This window comes from Nannobrachium achirus (assembly GCF_963921795.1).
Source record: "Nannobrachium achirus genome assembly, chromosome: 10".
NCBI lineage: Eukaryota > Metazoa > Chordata > Actinopteri > Myctophiformes > Myctophidae > Nannobrachium > Nannobrachium achirus.
The window spans coordinates 10,546,552-10,562,492 of NC_137819.1; the positions used below are offsets into that span (position 1 = coordinate 10,546,552).

At 41.0% G+C, this 15,941-nt stretch overlaps 2 protein-coding genes across 6 annotated transcripts in view; one reads left to right on the top strand and one right to left on the bottom strand.

The window, feature by feature from the left end:
• The window catches only part of LOC308292279 (ankyrin repeat and IBR domain-containing protein 1-like), a gene marked incomplete at its 5' end in the record, with an annotated part of 135,520 nt that overhangs the window by 57,972 nt on the left and 61,607 nt on the right, over nucleotides 1-15,941 (top strand).
• Nucleotides 1-15,941, bottom strand: part of LOC308293402 (protein NLRC3-like) — a 48,433-nt gene that overhangs the window by 14,405 nt on the left and 18,087 nt on the right. For 3 of the 5 annotated variants that reach the window (XM_080735900.1, XM_080735896.1, XM_080735899.1), the window contains 6 exons: nucleotides 15,255-15,362; nucleotides 13,547-13,647; nucleotides 11,191-13,075; nucleotides 9,194-9,370; nucleotides 8,521-8,652; nucleotides 7,173-7,222 (listed from right to left, as the gene is read on the bottom strand). In XM_080735900.1, coding sequence (XP_080592026.1) covers nucleotides 7,173-7,222; nucleotides 8,521-8,652; nucleotides 9,194-9,370; nucleotides 11,191-13,075; nucleotides 13,547-13,647; nucleotides 15,255-15,362 — 2,453 coding nt within the window. The remainder of the gene's footprint in view (nucleotides 1-7,172; nucleotides 7,223-8,520; nucleotides 8,653-9,193; nucleotides 9,371-11,190; nucleotides 13,076-13,546; nucleotides 13,648-15,254; nucleotides 15,363-15,941) is intronic. The other 2 variants (XM_080735897.1, XM_080735898.1) reach the window with 2 other exon arrangements.

Consider the following 15,941-nt stretch of genomic DNA (forward strand, 5'->3'; position numbering starts at 1 on the left):
TTTACTGGGGACCCCCTGGTAAGCCCCCAAGGACCCCTGTGGGGTCCCCGGACGGGTGGAAGTTTCCGCCCACTAGTCTGGCACCCAGTGACCAAATGATGCGCTATGAACTTGTAGATCTGTATTTTTGAATAGCCAATAGATAGGGTAGCACTTTACAATAATGACCTGTTATAAATCATTTATAAACATTTATAAGCAGTTTATAGATGAGTAATAAACATGAACAAACCATTTATATACATTTGTAAATGCTTACTAAATCATTTATAACCAATGCTAAAATTCACATAATGTGTAGGTAGGAATGCATTTACAAATGTCTGTTAAGGTGACCTCCATGTGTTGTTAATGTTTAATATACGCTTTGTAGATGTTATCAAGAGCCCTAATGTAAAGTGAAGACTATTCATTGCGACCATCAGGTTGCAAGTTACTATGAAAACCTCCCCCGGCTGTCTGTCAGTCCCTCCGTCAGTCTGTCCGTCACGTCACATCACGTCACGTCACACTTTTGGCCCTACTCTTATCTCCGACACCGTTTCCCCTATCCATGCCAAACTTGCCAAACTGCTAAACATGAACATGGAGGCCACATTAACAGACAGTTGTAAATAATGAATAGTCTTCACTTTACATTAGGGCTCTTGATAACATCTACTAATGATTTATAGATATTTAAGGAATGTTTTACAAAGCATAACCATGAACAAACAAGGAGGCCACATTAACAGACAGATATAAATAACCAGTAAGGAGATAATCAACCTCATGGTGGCGCTAGAAGAGGGGCATGTGAGAAATCAGGGGTGGAGGTTGTGGTTTGGCAGCCAAGTAGTGTGTGCAAAGTTTGGCATGGATAGGGGCAACGGTGCCAGAGATAAGAGTAGGGCCAAAAGTGTGGCGTGATGTGACGTGACGTGACGTGACGTGACGTGACGTGACGTGACGTGACGGGACGGACATCCGGTGGAGGTTTGTATAGTAACTTGCGACCTCACGGTCGCAATGAATAGCCTTCACTTTACATTAGGGCTCTTGATAACATCTACAAAGCGTATATTAAACATGAACAACACATGGAGGTCACCTTAACAGACATTTGTAAATGCATTCCTACCTACACATTATGTGAATTTTAGCATTGGTTATAAATGATTTAGTAAGCATTTACAAATGTATATAAATGGTTTATTCATGATTAGTTTACTACTTACTAATACCTTACTAATAACATGTAAATGATGTTTAAAACGGTTATAAATGTTTAGTTAAACATTTACAAATGTCAATAAACAGTTTGTTCATGTTTATTACTCATCTATAAACTGCTTATAAATGTTTATAAATGATTTATAACAGGTCATTATTGTAAAGTGCTACCGACGCGGTAAATCCAAAGCGACTTACAATAAGCAGATAAAAAACATCACAATAATAAACAAGATAATATGTCAGTACATCAACAGCAATATAACAAATGCAAATGGATATATATCTAGAAAAAAAACACAATATAATCAAAGTTCTAAAAATCTAAAAAAGAAATGCTAACTAGCTTCATGTATGTTCATTGATTTTTCTGTAGTGCTAAGGGTTTAGGTGGAGTCTGAAAAGGTGAGTCTTCAGTCCACGGCGAAAGCTAGCGAGTGAGTCCGTTGTTCTAAGTGCGACAGGGAGTTTATTCCACAACTTGGGGGCCAGGAGGGCAAACTGTCTCGGACGAGTGGATTTTTGCCCTGGAGTTTTTAGCGAGGGTTCTGTCAGCATCCCTGTGTTGGCTGATCTAAGTGAACGGGTGTGGTTGTAGTGGTTGATCAGGTTTTGGAGGTATGGAGGAGCCATACCTTTGGCTGCTTTGAAGGTCAGCATCAGTGTTTTGTATTCAGTGCGGGCCGTTTTGTATTCAGTTTACTGGGGACCCCCTGGTAAGCCCCCAAGGACCCCTGTGGGGTCCCCGGACGGGTGGAGGTCACCCCCTCTAGTCTGGCACCCAGTGACCAAATGACACGCTATGAGCTTGTAGATCTGCTATTTACAGAATAGCCAATAGAGAACAGGGGACCCCCTGGTGCACAATCTGTGACCCCTGGGGATCCGCGGACCAGGGGGGGATCCCCGCCAACTACTCTGGCACCAAATGACCAAATGACGCCCTAGGAGTTTGTAGATCTGTATTTTTGAATAGCGAACAGAGAGCAATATGCATTAATACATAAAATGTTGCGTGAACTAGTTTACTGGGGACCACCTGGTAAGCCCCCAAGGACCCCTGTTGGGTCCCCGGACGGGTGGAGGTCGCCGCCCACTACTCTGGCACCCAGTGACCAAATAACGTGCTGTGAGCTTGTAGATCTGCTATTTTTTTAAAAGCATGAACATTTGTGCAAACCTTTGAATGGTGTATTTTTCAAAGCCAACTTTGCTTCCGGGGGTCCCTGCAACAACACATTTTGAGACGGGGTCCGCGACCAAATCAATGTAATTTTGGGGGTCCGTGACATGAAAAGGTTCGAGGACCACTAATTTAGAAGAACGGTTTGGAATGGAATCGGATCAAAAATATTCAAAGACCTGCACAAATATTCACGATTTTTCAAAAATAGCAGATCTACAAGCTTGCAGCACGGCACCGCAAGCTTGTTAATGTGTTATTTTTCACACATGCACGCACGCACTCTCTCACACACTCTCACACGCGTATTAGTAACCTTTCTTTTAGTGTTGATTTTGTTGACTAAAACTTGTCTAAAAGACTGGGCTTTTAGATCAGCGTTTCAACCCTGTTTTCCCTTAATTTTAGATCAAGCCGAAGATAAGTATCTTTGTACTGCTTAAATGCTGGATGCAAAATATTATTTGTGGGTTGTTGAAGGCTAAATGAGGCTAAATGTGACGGATTACCACACACCTGCATCCTGTTATGTAGAGACACACATGGGGGAAATTTGGTTGAAATGGAAAACAACAAATGCAGAAGCGACTTGGAGCACACTTATGGGGAAGTGAATCCAGACAAAGTCTGGCAGAGGTGTATATACAGTATACTGTCCCCTTCAGAAGGAACATTGGGATCTCTACCCCAGCGAGAGGTTGCACGCCAAAAGACCTCTTGCACCAATCTGACAGAGAGAGAGCCCCCAGGATTAACAATTTTAATTCTGTAAAAGAAAGTATGGAATGGAAATGATCAACCGGTTGGTGCATCTCTAACCTTTGAAAGGGTAATAAGAATTTATTCTGCTTTCTTACTATGATGATTATTATCATTATAGTGTATAGACTTTTTGGTTACCACCGCGCTCTGACTCGACTGGTGCGTTATCCCTTTAAATCAACATGTAGAAGGAGGAGGATGGATCGCACACAGTGGCAAGAGTTGTTTTTTCTTTATTGTTGCATTTGCATATGAGAAACAAACGTTTCGGCTGTAAGCCTTCTTCAGATACACTGAAGAAGGCTTACAGCCGAAACGTTTGTTTCTCATATGCAAATGCAACAATAAAGAAAAAACAACTCTTGCCACTGTGTGCGATCCATCCTCCTCCTTCTACATATCATTATAGTGTAAAAATGGAAACGATGATTTAGACTAAATTGGGAACATTGAAATGTACTTTGAATGCTTTTGCCTTTTTCTATTTCTGTAAAAGCTTTTATTTCTTTAATGAATTTACCTGCAAAATATATCATTCAAAATCTGATTTTTATAAGCATCATTATGAAATGTATAACCATAGAGATCTGCTTAAATAGGGTGTGTTGAACCTATAATCTAAGTGTGGCCTAACTTGTTGGGATATTGATTCGAAGGTTTAGTTAATATTCAAAAACACCTCATTGGATCTAATTATCCTAGATTCAAAATAACTACTCTGATAATACAACCAACAGTCAGATCCAGCAGCGAGCTACAGTTAATCTCAGGTTACAGAGGAGGACCAATGCATTGGGTCATAGGCAGAGGTTTCTGATGTTGAAATTAGGAGGGACTGAGAGATGGATGTAGTTAGATTTCAGAGCGAGTCGTTGCAAATATACGCTTAAAGATGTCTATTGTTATTTAGACTTCTAAAACCTATTGAAATGGATAGCGTAACGCCATCCTGTATGGGATTGCGTGGATTAATAACAAACTATGACTAAATGTTCGTCGACTCGCTTTTTTTTTCACTGACGAAAACTAAATAAAATCTAAACTCTGACTAAAACTAAAACTAAATATATTGACAATTTAGTCAACAAATAAAAACTAGACTAAAATGTTAGGGAGGGACTAGTGGAGAAGAGATGCAGTAGAAATAAAATAAATGTTGCTGAAAATGGCAGATCTACAAGCTCGCCAACGCGTCACGCTGTGGTACGTTGTGAGCTTGTAGATCTGCTACCGGTATATTCAGCATGCAGCCAAACGTAAAATCATCCATTATGATATCATCAAGGTCCATCAAAATACATTTCAACTGAAGATTTAGTCAAATAAATCATATGATATTTAGTCGACTAAAACTAGACCAAAACTAAAACATTTCAGATGACTAAAATATGACTAAAACTAAATGGAGTTTTATTCAAACCACTATGACTAAAACTAAATTAAAATCTGCTGTCAAAATCAACACTACTTTCTTCCCTGCAGTTACAGTACGACGGCTTTGTTTAAACGTGGAGTTAAACACACACACACACACACACACACACACACACACACACACACACACACACACACACACACACACACACACACACACACACACACACACACACACACACAATCAGTCAATCTTTTTTGTATATTGCAGATCAACAAGCTCACAACCCGTTTGTTTGTTTTCACTCTAAATAATTAAAATGCACCGTCGCTGTCGGTGGAAAATCTAAACATTTAAAATGGTGAAAATAACTGATCTACAAGCTCACAACCAGGTCTGTGTCTGATGACAACACAGTAAGATCTACAAGCTCACAACCAGGTCTGTGTCTGATGACAACACAGTAAGATGTCTTAAAGCCTCCAGGTTGAGAAGTGACATTCTGAGAGAAAATATGTTTACATGAAGTTTATGTGAAATGACATCAATGTGGAAAATACACACTGGGGACCCCCACAATAATCATTATGAAACTGGGAACCCCCCAAATAATCAATCAATAATTTTAACTATACACGTATAATGTATGTTGGTTTGTTTACTGTTGAGAAAACAATGTTCCACATTAAGTTAATCATCTGGGGACCCCCTCCCCCACTCGACGTTTTTGTGACAGTCCTTTATGGGGCATTTGGGAAAATACAGACAAAACCCCGTTCCGTATTGATTCGATACGAACATTTAAAGCTATACTGTGTAAGTTCCTCAGCTAGTGGTCAGTAGCGGTATTGCTTTTTTTGGCAATTTTTACGCCGCAGACCACCGGAGTGGGGCCGCAAACCACCGCGACCGATACGAATCCGTAGAGGGGTAGAACTTAATTTTCTGACCAGTATTTGGGGAGTAAGAGGCAAAAATCCTTCACCATCGTAAACACTGTTGCTGAGGGAGGCTACTTCCTGAAGAGACACAGCACACGCTGTGATTGGCCGTATCATGTGTATCATGTGTGTATGATCCGCGATGTGATTGGCCAACCTATACACAACGTATACGGATGTTGCAGATGACGTAATTTTGCGGGGAAATCCAGTCCCCGGCCAGGATCATAGAAAATATATTTACAGAAGGCTTTAGGGGCTGAAATTGAAAACGGAGTTGGGGTTCTAAAACTTTAGCGATTTAATAGTTAGGACAATTTTAAGATTAGTTGTATTTAAAAAGTTACATAGTATGGCTTTAATTCTCAAATAATTGACAAATCCGTATTTTATGCGACGGGTGGCAACCCCTACTTTTTTAATTTACATTTTTTTTTGTACTTTTAAAAACATACTTTACAAATTCAGAACCTGTCACAATGTTACATATTTTGAGCTTGTAGATCTGCGATTTTTGTCTAATTTCCAAAAGCTCCAAAATGCATGGTGAGCTTGTAGATTGGTTGTTTTTGGAACAATATATATATATATATATATATATATATATATATATATGTCACATATATATATATATGTTAGTTTGAGATTCAGTTAGATTGAGAACAGGAGCGTTTGTTTTTGTGCACAAGGTGGAGCAGGCGCCGCCTCCTTCAGGGAACTAGGAATAATTTGACTGAGGGTTAGGTTTAGGCATAGTTTTACTGAGGTTAGGGTTAGGTTTGGGGTTAGGGTTAGGGTTAGGTTTAGGGTAAGGTTTAGGGTTAGGGTTAGGGTTAGGGTTAGGGTTAGGGTTGAACATCCAGGTGAACAAGCACTCCTACCCCAATCTAACTGAGTTACCCAAACTAACTGTAACATATATATATATATATATGTCACGGTTTGTTAGAGAAACAGGACGGTCGAGAAACGGAGCACTCGGTGTGCAGCACGGGGCGGAACAAGCGGTCGCCCACAGCAACATCCTCCAGGCGGAGCCGCGCCCGCTCGATTGTCCACGACATTGCAAGCGGCGCGCAGGCCAGCGGACCTTGGTCCTGCTCTTCGCCCCCGAGCACCGCAGGTGCGAGTGGCCGCGAAGAGCGGGCCAGGGCCGCGCGGCCGGCGGAGCGCCGCGCGAGTTACGAAGCCGTGGTGAATGCAATAGTGGGCAAGCCCACGATAAACACCCTGTCCAAGTGACTACAATGGAGCTAATGGCTAAGCTAGGCTAGGCTAGGCTAGGCTAGGCTAGTAAATACAGTCGCAAACGAGTGACGTCAGCGCCTTCACTAGTGAATGCGAGTGAATGGCTGTCGTCGCCACCTGGTGGTGATTAGTGTGTGGTGAACGACAAAACAAGCGCTCTTACAATGAACGTCCTGCGTTACCCAAACATCCTGTAACATATATATATATCAACTCAGTCAAATGTGAGCATTCTTTAATAAAAAACATGTTTTATTAGCCTGTTATTTGGTGGTGTGTTTAAACTTAGTCTTGCTGGTGTTAAGGACCAGGCCAAGAGCAGAGAAACCTGAATTCCCTGGAAGCTCTCCTGAAGAGTTTTCAGAACAGCATCTGGGGAGGAGCCAACCAAGCATACAACAGTGTATAAAATGACAATGTGTGATATTGACACAGACAGACAGATACTCACATCTGGTAATGAGTTGAGGATTAAGCCAATCTTCTCCTCCGTGTTTCACTCTGTAGGAAGTAGAACAACAATGCATCAACATCTAAGTAAGTGTCTAACATGTAAGGAGCCCGTTTCTACTACTAGCAGACTACGGCTGCTATGACGCAATCGCTGTTGCGGTCCAAATTGTTAAGCAAACGGCCGTCAGCGACGGGGTCCCACCCCTTTTACTTAGCGCTTTGGTTCCCATGGCGAGATTGTTTTATTGTTAGTTTAAGTTTACGGTTGTGGTTAGGTTTACAATAACAACTCAAAGACCAGCAGTCACAGGTCTATCCATTATAAAGGCGTTTTTATTTTTCTATATAAGTTGGCATGGTATGCTGCAGAGCAGGTAGCAACAACGGACGCGTTTTGGCTGCACGTCGGAAAGTAGGAACTTTCTGATGAAAAGTTTGGTGGTTGGAGACACTATGGACAGGCTCTACTTGGGAGATAATAAGCTATGATCTTTTTTTCGGTGGCATGTTATGTTTAATCAAACTACATCAACACGTTTACCTCATGTTATGTTTAATCAAACTACAACAACACGTTTACCTCATATTATGTTTAATCAAACTACAACAACACGTTTACCTCATGTTATGTTTAATCAAACTACAACACGTTTACCTCATGTTATGTTTAATCAAACTACAACACGTTTACCTCATGTTATGTTTAATCAAACTACAACAACACGTTTACCTCATGTTATGTTTAATCAAACTACAACACGTTTACCTCATGTTATGTTTAATCAAACTACAACAACACGTTTACCTCATGTTATGTTTAATCAAACTACAACACGTTTACCTCATGTTATGTTTAATCAAACTACAACACGTTTACCTCAGCGCCTGGAGTGGACCACGGTTCAAACATTAATCGCACGTCCCAAAAAAGTGCAGTTGAAAGGAATGTGCGTTGACTCGATATTATCGTCTTAAAAGAGTAGTTCACCCCCAAAATTGATTACTCATGCCATGGAGACTTGAGTTCAATAATATATTTTTGTGTTGTGTCGCATTTCTAAGACAATTTGATTATAGTAAATTTACTTCCATTGATTTCCTGATGGGGACCCGAATGTATTTGGTTCCCCATCCAGAATCAATGGGGGTACATTTATTGTCATACATGTTTTGTCTTAGGAATGTGGCAAAACAAATATTGCTGTCTCCATGGCGTGAGTAATCAATAGCAAAAAAAAAAAAAGAAAAACATTTTGGAGGTGAACTACTGACAGCCCTATAAATACACATGAGGGAAACAGTGCACATTCAGTGCACTAACATGGACACAGCTCAAGTCTACTCACTTGCAGTTCTCCAGGACTGGAACATTCACCATCATGTTGGAGCTCAGGTCCAGCTCTCTTAGGGAGGGATGAGAGCTTACAGCTGAGACCAGAAGTTCACAGCATCTCTCTGACAAGTAGCAGTGAGCCAGTCTGAATGAAGAATGAAACACCAGATTGATTGCTTGATAATCATATTTGAACTGGGAACCCCAAACCTGACAAGCACTTGGAACTTTGCAGTGAGCTTGTAGATCGGCTATTTTCACAATGTTTTCCTCTTCCGTAATATTTTACAATTTCAAAAGTCATTAAATGAATTAATTAATCATCTGGGGACCCCACAAAAGAATATGGGGACCCCCTTGGGGTCACACGTCAAAAATAGCCGATCTACAAGCTCACAATCGTTGCGTCCTCGACGCGTTGTGAGCTTGTCATGTATCAGCTATTTTGGATGTGCAATCCCGTGGTATGACAAAGTAGCCTATACATTTGCGTTAAAGGGATATTATTACACTTTCAAACAAATATGTTTGCGGTAATTTTAACGTCTACTCAGGCACATAAGCTTGGGTTATCATGATATCAAGCATATTAATACATTCTCACCACAGCATTCATATTATATTCACATAATACAGTACATAATAATACAGAAGTGATCAAAATAAATTGGGTAAATGTATCTTACCGTAGAATCTCCAGCCTACAGTGCAGACTCTTCAGTCCTTCACAGAGCAGCTCCACTAGTCCTGAGTCGTTCAGGTTGTTTCCACTGAGGTCCAATTCTCTCAAATGGGAAGGATTAGAGCTGAGAGCTGAAGCCACAACTTCAACCTCTGTCTTTCTGAGGTTACAGCCAACAAGTCTGTAAATGCAGATTAAATCAGAGATTATCAAAACAAATTATACATATATTTAACAGCAGAGTGTGGAATAGACAACACCACACAGGAAGAGCAATTTTGATAACAAAGCTTTCACCCAGCTGTTAAAGGTGTGAAATGAAGACTGAACTACATTGCATATTTACTGTCTAAACTGTGTAAAAGCTTTACAAACAAGCTGCTAGAGACCAGCATTCAGTCTCTCTATTTCTCATCCCTGTCTCCTCAAGCTGGGCCACAGCTGCAGTAGCCGGGGAGCCACTGGGCCAAAATGAGAGAGGACCTGTGATGTCATGACATACTCCAAATTTTTGTTTGTCCTATTAATTTGGTCAATAAGGTACACAGAATGAGAGGCCTGCTCTGCCGGAAATCCTGCGAAAAAAAGTTTCCCATTGACTTCACTATACTGGAAAAAAACACACCAAAAAAGTAGCATTTGAGGGGTCAAACTAAGGGTTCTTCATGATTCTGAATCCATTGCAAGCATTTGTTTTGCATGAAAAACATTCCTTGGGCTAGATTTCAGCCTCTCAAACCTGTGAAAAATGACGAGTCATCACTTTTCACCGTTATTTTGGTCCGTTTTCTAGCCCAAGGAATCTTTTTCATGCAAAACAAATGCTTGCAATGGATTCAGAATCATCAAGAATCCCTAGTTTGACCCCTCACATGCTACTTAAAGCATATTTTTTTTGGTGTGTTTCTTTCCTTTATATTGAAGTCGATGGAGTGAATATACAAATGGCCATAACTTTTTTTCGCAGGATTTCCGGCAGAGCAGGCCTCTCATTCTGTGGACCTTGATGACCAAATTAATAGAAAAAACAAAAATTAAAAGTATGTCATGACATCACAGGTAGCATCCTATTCTTTGAGCTTTTGGGCCTGTGGCTCCCCGGCTACAGGCTTTGATCTGGCTTCGAGGTGGAGCACCGACACACATACATTGTTTATAAGTTGTCCATAGACACATTTGGCTTTGTGTGTGTGTCCATCAGGACAGACATTGTAACTCATGAAAGGCACTGATCACTTCACACTTGCTGTGATTTTTATTTTAAGTTCCTCTACTGAGTGTCAGTGGGTTCAAACCACTGGTCTGGAGGGTTCAACCAGTGTCAGTGGGTTCAAACCACTGGTCTGGTGGGTTCAACCAGCAGGGATTTTACACTCTTAGTTTAGTTAGTGTGGTTGCTATAGGCTATAGGCACTATTGTATATTCGGTCAGAGAGTTTTTACCCATCAAAGTGAACCTGTGTTTTGTAAACTTTTTTAGTGATGTTATCTGGGTTGGGAGGCTGCACAAGAAAAAGGTGAAGCTTTTGGTCGTGCTTCACTTATCACAGTATCTAATATAAATGACATCACAGTATCTAATATAAATGACATCACAGACATCAGAGTATTTAATATAAATGACATCACAGTATCTAATATAAATGACATCACAGTATCTAATATAAATGTCATCACAGTATCTAATATAAATGACATCACAGTATCTAATATAAATGACATCACAGTATCTAATATAAATAGTAAGATGGAATTTGTTTCCCAGTTGATTCCTCGTCACTTGTGTCACGGCAACCACACTTGCAATTTCCTTGAATTGAATCTTTCTGGTTTTTACCCTGCTTTATTGTGGGCTTTGCACAAAATACCACCAGTCCCTATTACACAGACAGTATTATTGGAGCTTTTGTGTCAACCTTAGTTTCTAACTTTTGTGTCAACCTTAGTTTCTAATTATAGTGTACTGTAATGTCAGATTGACTCTAGGGTATTTCTATTCACATGACAACTAACCGAGCCTTTCTGCAGTTCCTCACAGCTGGGATCAGTCTCCATCGCCCCTCCTCTGATGCTTTGTATTTGTCCAGGTCCAACTCATCCAGAACCTCCTCTGACATCAGCAGCATGGCAGCCAGAGCTGAACACTGGGATGGAGTCAGACTGTCCCCTGACTCCAGGTACTGTTGGATCTCCTGAAGTACTGAGTGGTCGTTCATTTCCATCAAACAGTGGAAGATGTTGATCATTCTCTCAGGAGAGTGATCTTCAGTGGTCATCTTCTTCAGGTTGTTAATGACTCTCTGGATGGTCTCTGGACAGTTCTCTTTCTGAACCAGTAGGCCTCCTAACAGACTCTGGTTGGACTCCAGTAAGAGGCCATGAAGGAAGCGGACAAAGAGGTCCAGGTGGCCATTTTTACTCTCCTGGGATTTTACCATGACTCTCTTCAGGAAGTCTTCCAGGGTCAGCGAGTATCCTCCTCCTCCCAGGAACGTCATCAGTACCTTCGTGTTCTTCTGTGTGAAACAGTGGAACAGGTAGACTGCAGCCATAAACTCCTGGATGCTCAGATGAACAAAGCTGTAGACCTGTTTCTCAGATTGAACAGTCTCTTCTTTGAAGATCTCTGTGCACACTCCTGAGTACAGCGAGGCTTCTTTCACATCAAGGCCACACTCTTCCAGGTCTTCTTGGTAGAACATGACACTGCCTTTCTCGAGATGTTCAAACGCCAGCTTGCCCAGCTTCAGAAGAACCTCCCTGTCCTTCTCCATGAGCTCATCATACTTCTTCTCCTTTGTCTGGTCCAACAGAAAGTGGTTGTACATCTTGTTTGCTTTCTTTTTCTTGTCTTCATTCTTTGCCTCGTGTGTCTCGTCATACTTCAGATTCTTCCTCTTTGTCTGGACCAACAGGAAGTGGCTGTACATCTGAGTCTGGGTCGTGGGCAGCTGTTCTTTCTCGTCTGTCTTCAACATGTCCTCCAGAACAGTAGCGGTGATCGAACAGAAGACTGGGATGTGACACATGATGTGGAGGCTCTTTGATGTCTTCATGTGTGAGATGATTTTGCTGGCCAGTTTCTCATCATCACTGAATCTCTTCCTGAAGAACTCCTCCTTTTGGGGATCTGTGAACCCTCGTACTTCTGTCTCCATGTCAACACAATCAGGAGGGATCTGATTGGCTGCTGCAGGTCTGGTAGTTATCCAGAGGAGGGCTGAGGGGAGCAGATTACCCTCGATGAGGTTCGTCAACAGCAAGTTCACTGATGATGTCACTGTGACATCAGAAACAATGTCATTCTCTTGGAAGACATGAGAACCAATGCGAATGTTCTCGAATTTCAGCAGAAACCTGCTTTCATCCAGACCATCAAAGATGAAGCCAACCTTCCAGACAGCGAGCTGCTCTGCTGTGACCTTCTTTAATTCTGGGTGGAAATGATGGATCAGTGAGAGAAGACTGTGCTGCTCATCTCTGACCAAGTTCAGCTCCCGGAATGAGAAGGGAACCAGGAGAATGACATCTTGATTTTCCAAACCCCTTGCCCAGTCCAGAGTGAACTTACGCACAGAGAATGTTTTTCCAATGCCAGCGATGCCCTTGGTCAGAACTCTTCTGATGGGTTTGTCTCTGCCAAGGAGGAGGGGCTTAAAGATGTCACAGCATTTGATTGGTTGGTCATGGAGAGTGTTCTTCTTGGAAGCTGTCTCAAGCTGCCAGACCTCATGTTGGGTATTAACCCCTTCACTCTCTCCCGCTGAGATGTAGAGCTCTGTGTAGATGCTGCTGAGGGAGGGCACTTCAGTGACGTATGTCACACGATCAAGACGGTTCAAACCGACCTTATAAACCTTTAGAACCTCCTGCGGACTGACATCTGCTACGAGAAGACAATGAAGACATTTTAAACATTCAGTTGAATTTATAACTTTACATCCTTAGCTGTGTATGCAAATTATTAATTTAACCACTTAAACCCCAGCTTCTGTATTCTGGGAAAAACTTTGACAGAAATCTACTAGTGTACAAGCTGATCTATAAGCTTGTAGATCTGCTATTTTCAGCGAAGATATTTCATGTTGAGTGAAAACAGAAAATACACTAGTATAGAGCCCTGAGGGTCTCCACTAAACAACATAAGGGGTTTAAGTGGTTAATAAAACTAGAAAAACAGGCAAAAGAAACATCGTATTACTGGTTTTCATACAGAGTTGATACATGTTTAGCATCATTATTTCAACATGGATAAGTGATGACACACTGTGGACATTTAGTCTGACAATGTCTTCTCTCATTTCAAACATTTCAGTTATTAACTGTGTTAATTAATGTACATTGTGTCCAGTCTTACTTTGTTCACTGCTGGTGTGAATGGGTGTCTTCAGTCCAGGTGTGGTTCTGGATCCCTTGGACGCCTGCTCTGTCACAACACGACCACTCCTCTTCCTCTCTCTGTGGAGATGAATAGACAACTTATTATGAATATAGACAATGACTTATCAATACATATCAATACATATCAATATCACTCCATGGCCTGAAACATACTTAATATAAGTATGCAAACACAAATGACAGCAACCGATCTGCATACTACAAACACATGGTCCAGTTGTACATTGTAAACATGCAACATGTTTTCATCAAAACTGTCCCTGTTCAAATTTGCTTCCATATATCAATCTTTATTATTAGCGGACTCAGGTCCATATAACAGAATACAAGACATAAAAACACTTATCCATGCATATAAGAAACACAACAGGCAATAAAAAATCAATAAGAAGATGTAAAAAATAAATAGTACATATCCTAGCCCACAGGAAAAACACACAGGCATTTTAACCAGTGTACCCTTAGTCTGGATGTGTATCGTGAACTGCTCATAAGGGGGCTTGAAAGTGCCACAATGATGCCGTTAGTTGATACATCCAACCGTTTCATGAATTTGAACATTAAGTTTCTTAAAAGTGCTTTAAAAGTCCTCACTCCCGCAGTGACAAACATCTCACTAGCACTGCCCCCTCTGGGTTTTTTAAGGAGTATCCTCATAGCATCATTATATGCAACTTGCAGCCTATGCATACTAGATTTCTTATAAGAAGACCAAAGGTGAGCAGTATAGAGTGGTGTACAGTATGTCTTAAACAATGACACTTTCACTTTAGTAGAACATTGACTGAACTTACGAGCAATAGTGTTTGCTTGAGCATACAGCTTTCTACACTGTCTGAAGATATCATCATCATCAGTCATTTGATCAGTAATGAAGTGACCAAGGTATTTGATTTTATTCCAGACTTCTAGATTATTGTCTGATAATTTAAATACAGGAAAATTAAGACGCTTGTCCTCTTTAGTCCTACTTATTAAAACAGCACTTTTGCTGGCATTGTATTTTATGTCATGATCTACGCCATACAGAGAACATACGTCCAGGAGCTGCTGTAAACCAGCACTACTGGGACTCAGGACCACCAGGTCATCAGCATACATCAGGTGGTTTACAATTGTTTCCCCAACCATGCAACCAGTGTTACAACCTCTCAATTGAGCAGATAAGTCATCCATATATAAATTAAATAAAATGGGACTTAAAATTCCCCCCTGCCGGACCCCATTGCTAACCCCAAATGGGGCCGATATACTCCCACCCCATTTGACTCGCATGGTCTGGTGGGCGTACCAGTAGGCCAGGACCCGCACAATATATCCAGGCACACCTCTTTGCTTCATTTTTAAGAAGAGCTTCCTGTGATTAACCCGGTCAAAGGCCCGAGATGCGTCAATAAAACACATGAGGACCGATGAGTTACGTTCTTTGTATTTGCTCACAATATCTTTGAGAGCAAAGTCAGTCAGTACCATGCTTTGCTTTGAACCCAAACTGGTTATCAAATGAATTAATATGATCGACAACTCTATCCAGTAGGATTCTCTCCATAATGACAACAGTCAGACAGATCACTTTGTCATGTTATAGTGTTATATATATTATATATTATATTATATTATAGTTATAGTGTTACTGTATATATTGTACAGGAGGATTGACATACTGTGTGTGTGGAGGTCCAGGTTCACTGAAGTCTGGAGGATTAAATTCTTTAGACCAGTCACTCTTCACAGACACACAGCTGGGTGTTGGAGACTCTGCTCTGTGACTTCTGGAATCATACAAATGTTTAGACATTTATCATCAGTATCACTTTTAGGGGTTTGCTATTTAATGTTAGAAACAGTAATAACACATAGTTTGTTGTACAGACAGACAGACACACACACACACACACACACACACACACACACACACACACACACACACACACACACACACACACACACACACACACACACACATAGATATAGTCTGGCGCTGCCAGCCTGTCTGGAACCCCAGGCTTTGATAGATATTCCTTGTCTATATTTGTATGTATGTGTGTGTGTGTGTGTGTGTGTGTGTGTGTGTGTGTGTGTGTGTGTGTGTGTGTGTGTGTGTGTGTGTGTGTGTGTGTATGAGAGAGAGTGATGTGGTGCCATTGTTTTGGTGTTGTGTGTGTGTATGAAAAGGCTCTGTGCAAATGTGATGAAATGTTTCCAATAAAGGATGCTGATAGTTAATGTCTTGTGTCCATAATGTTGTACAGAACTAGACTGATAGTTAATGTCTTGTGTCCATAATGTTTGTACAGAACCAGACTGATAGTTAATGTCTTGTGTCCATAATGTTGTACAGAACCAGACTG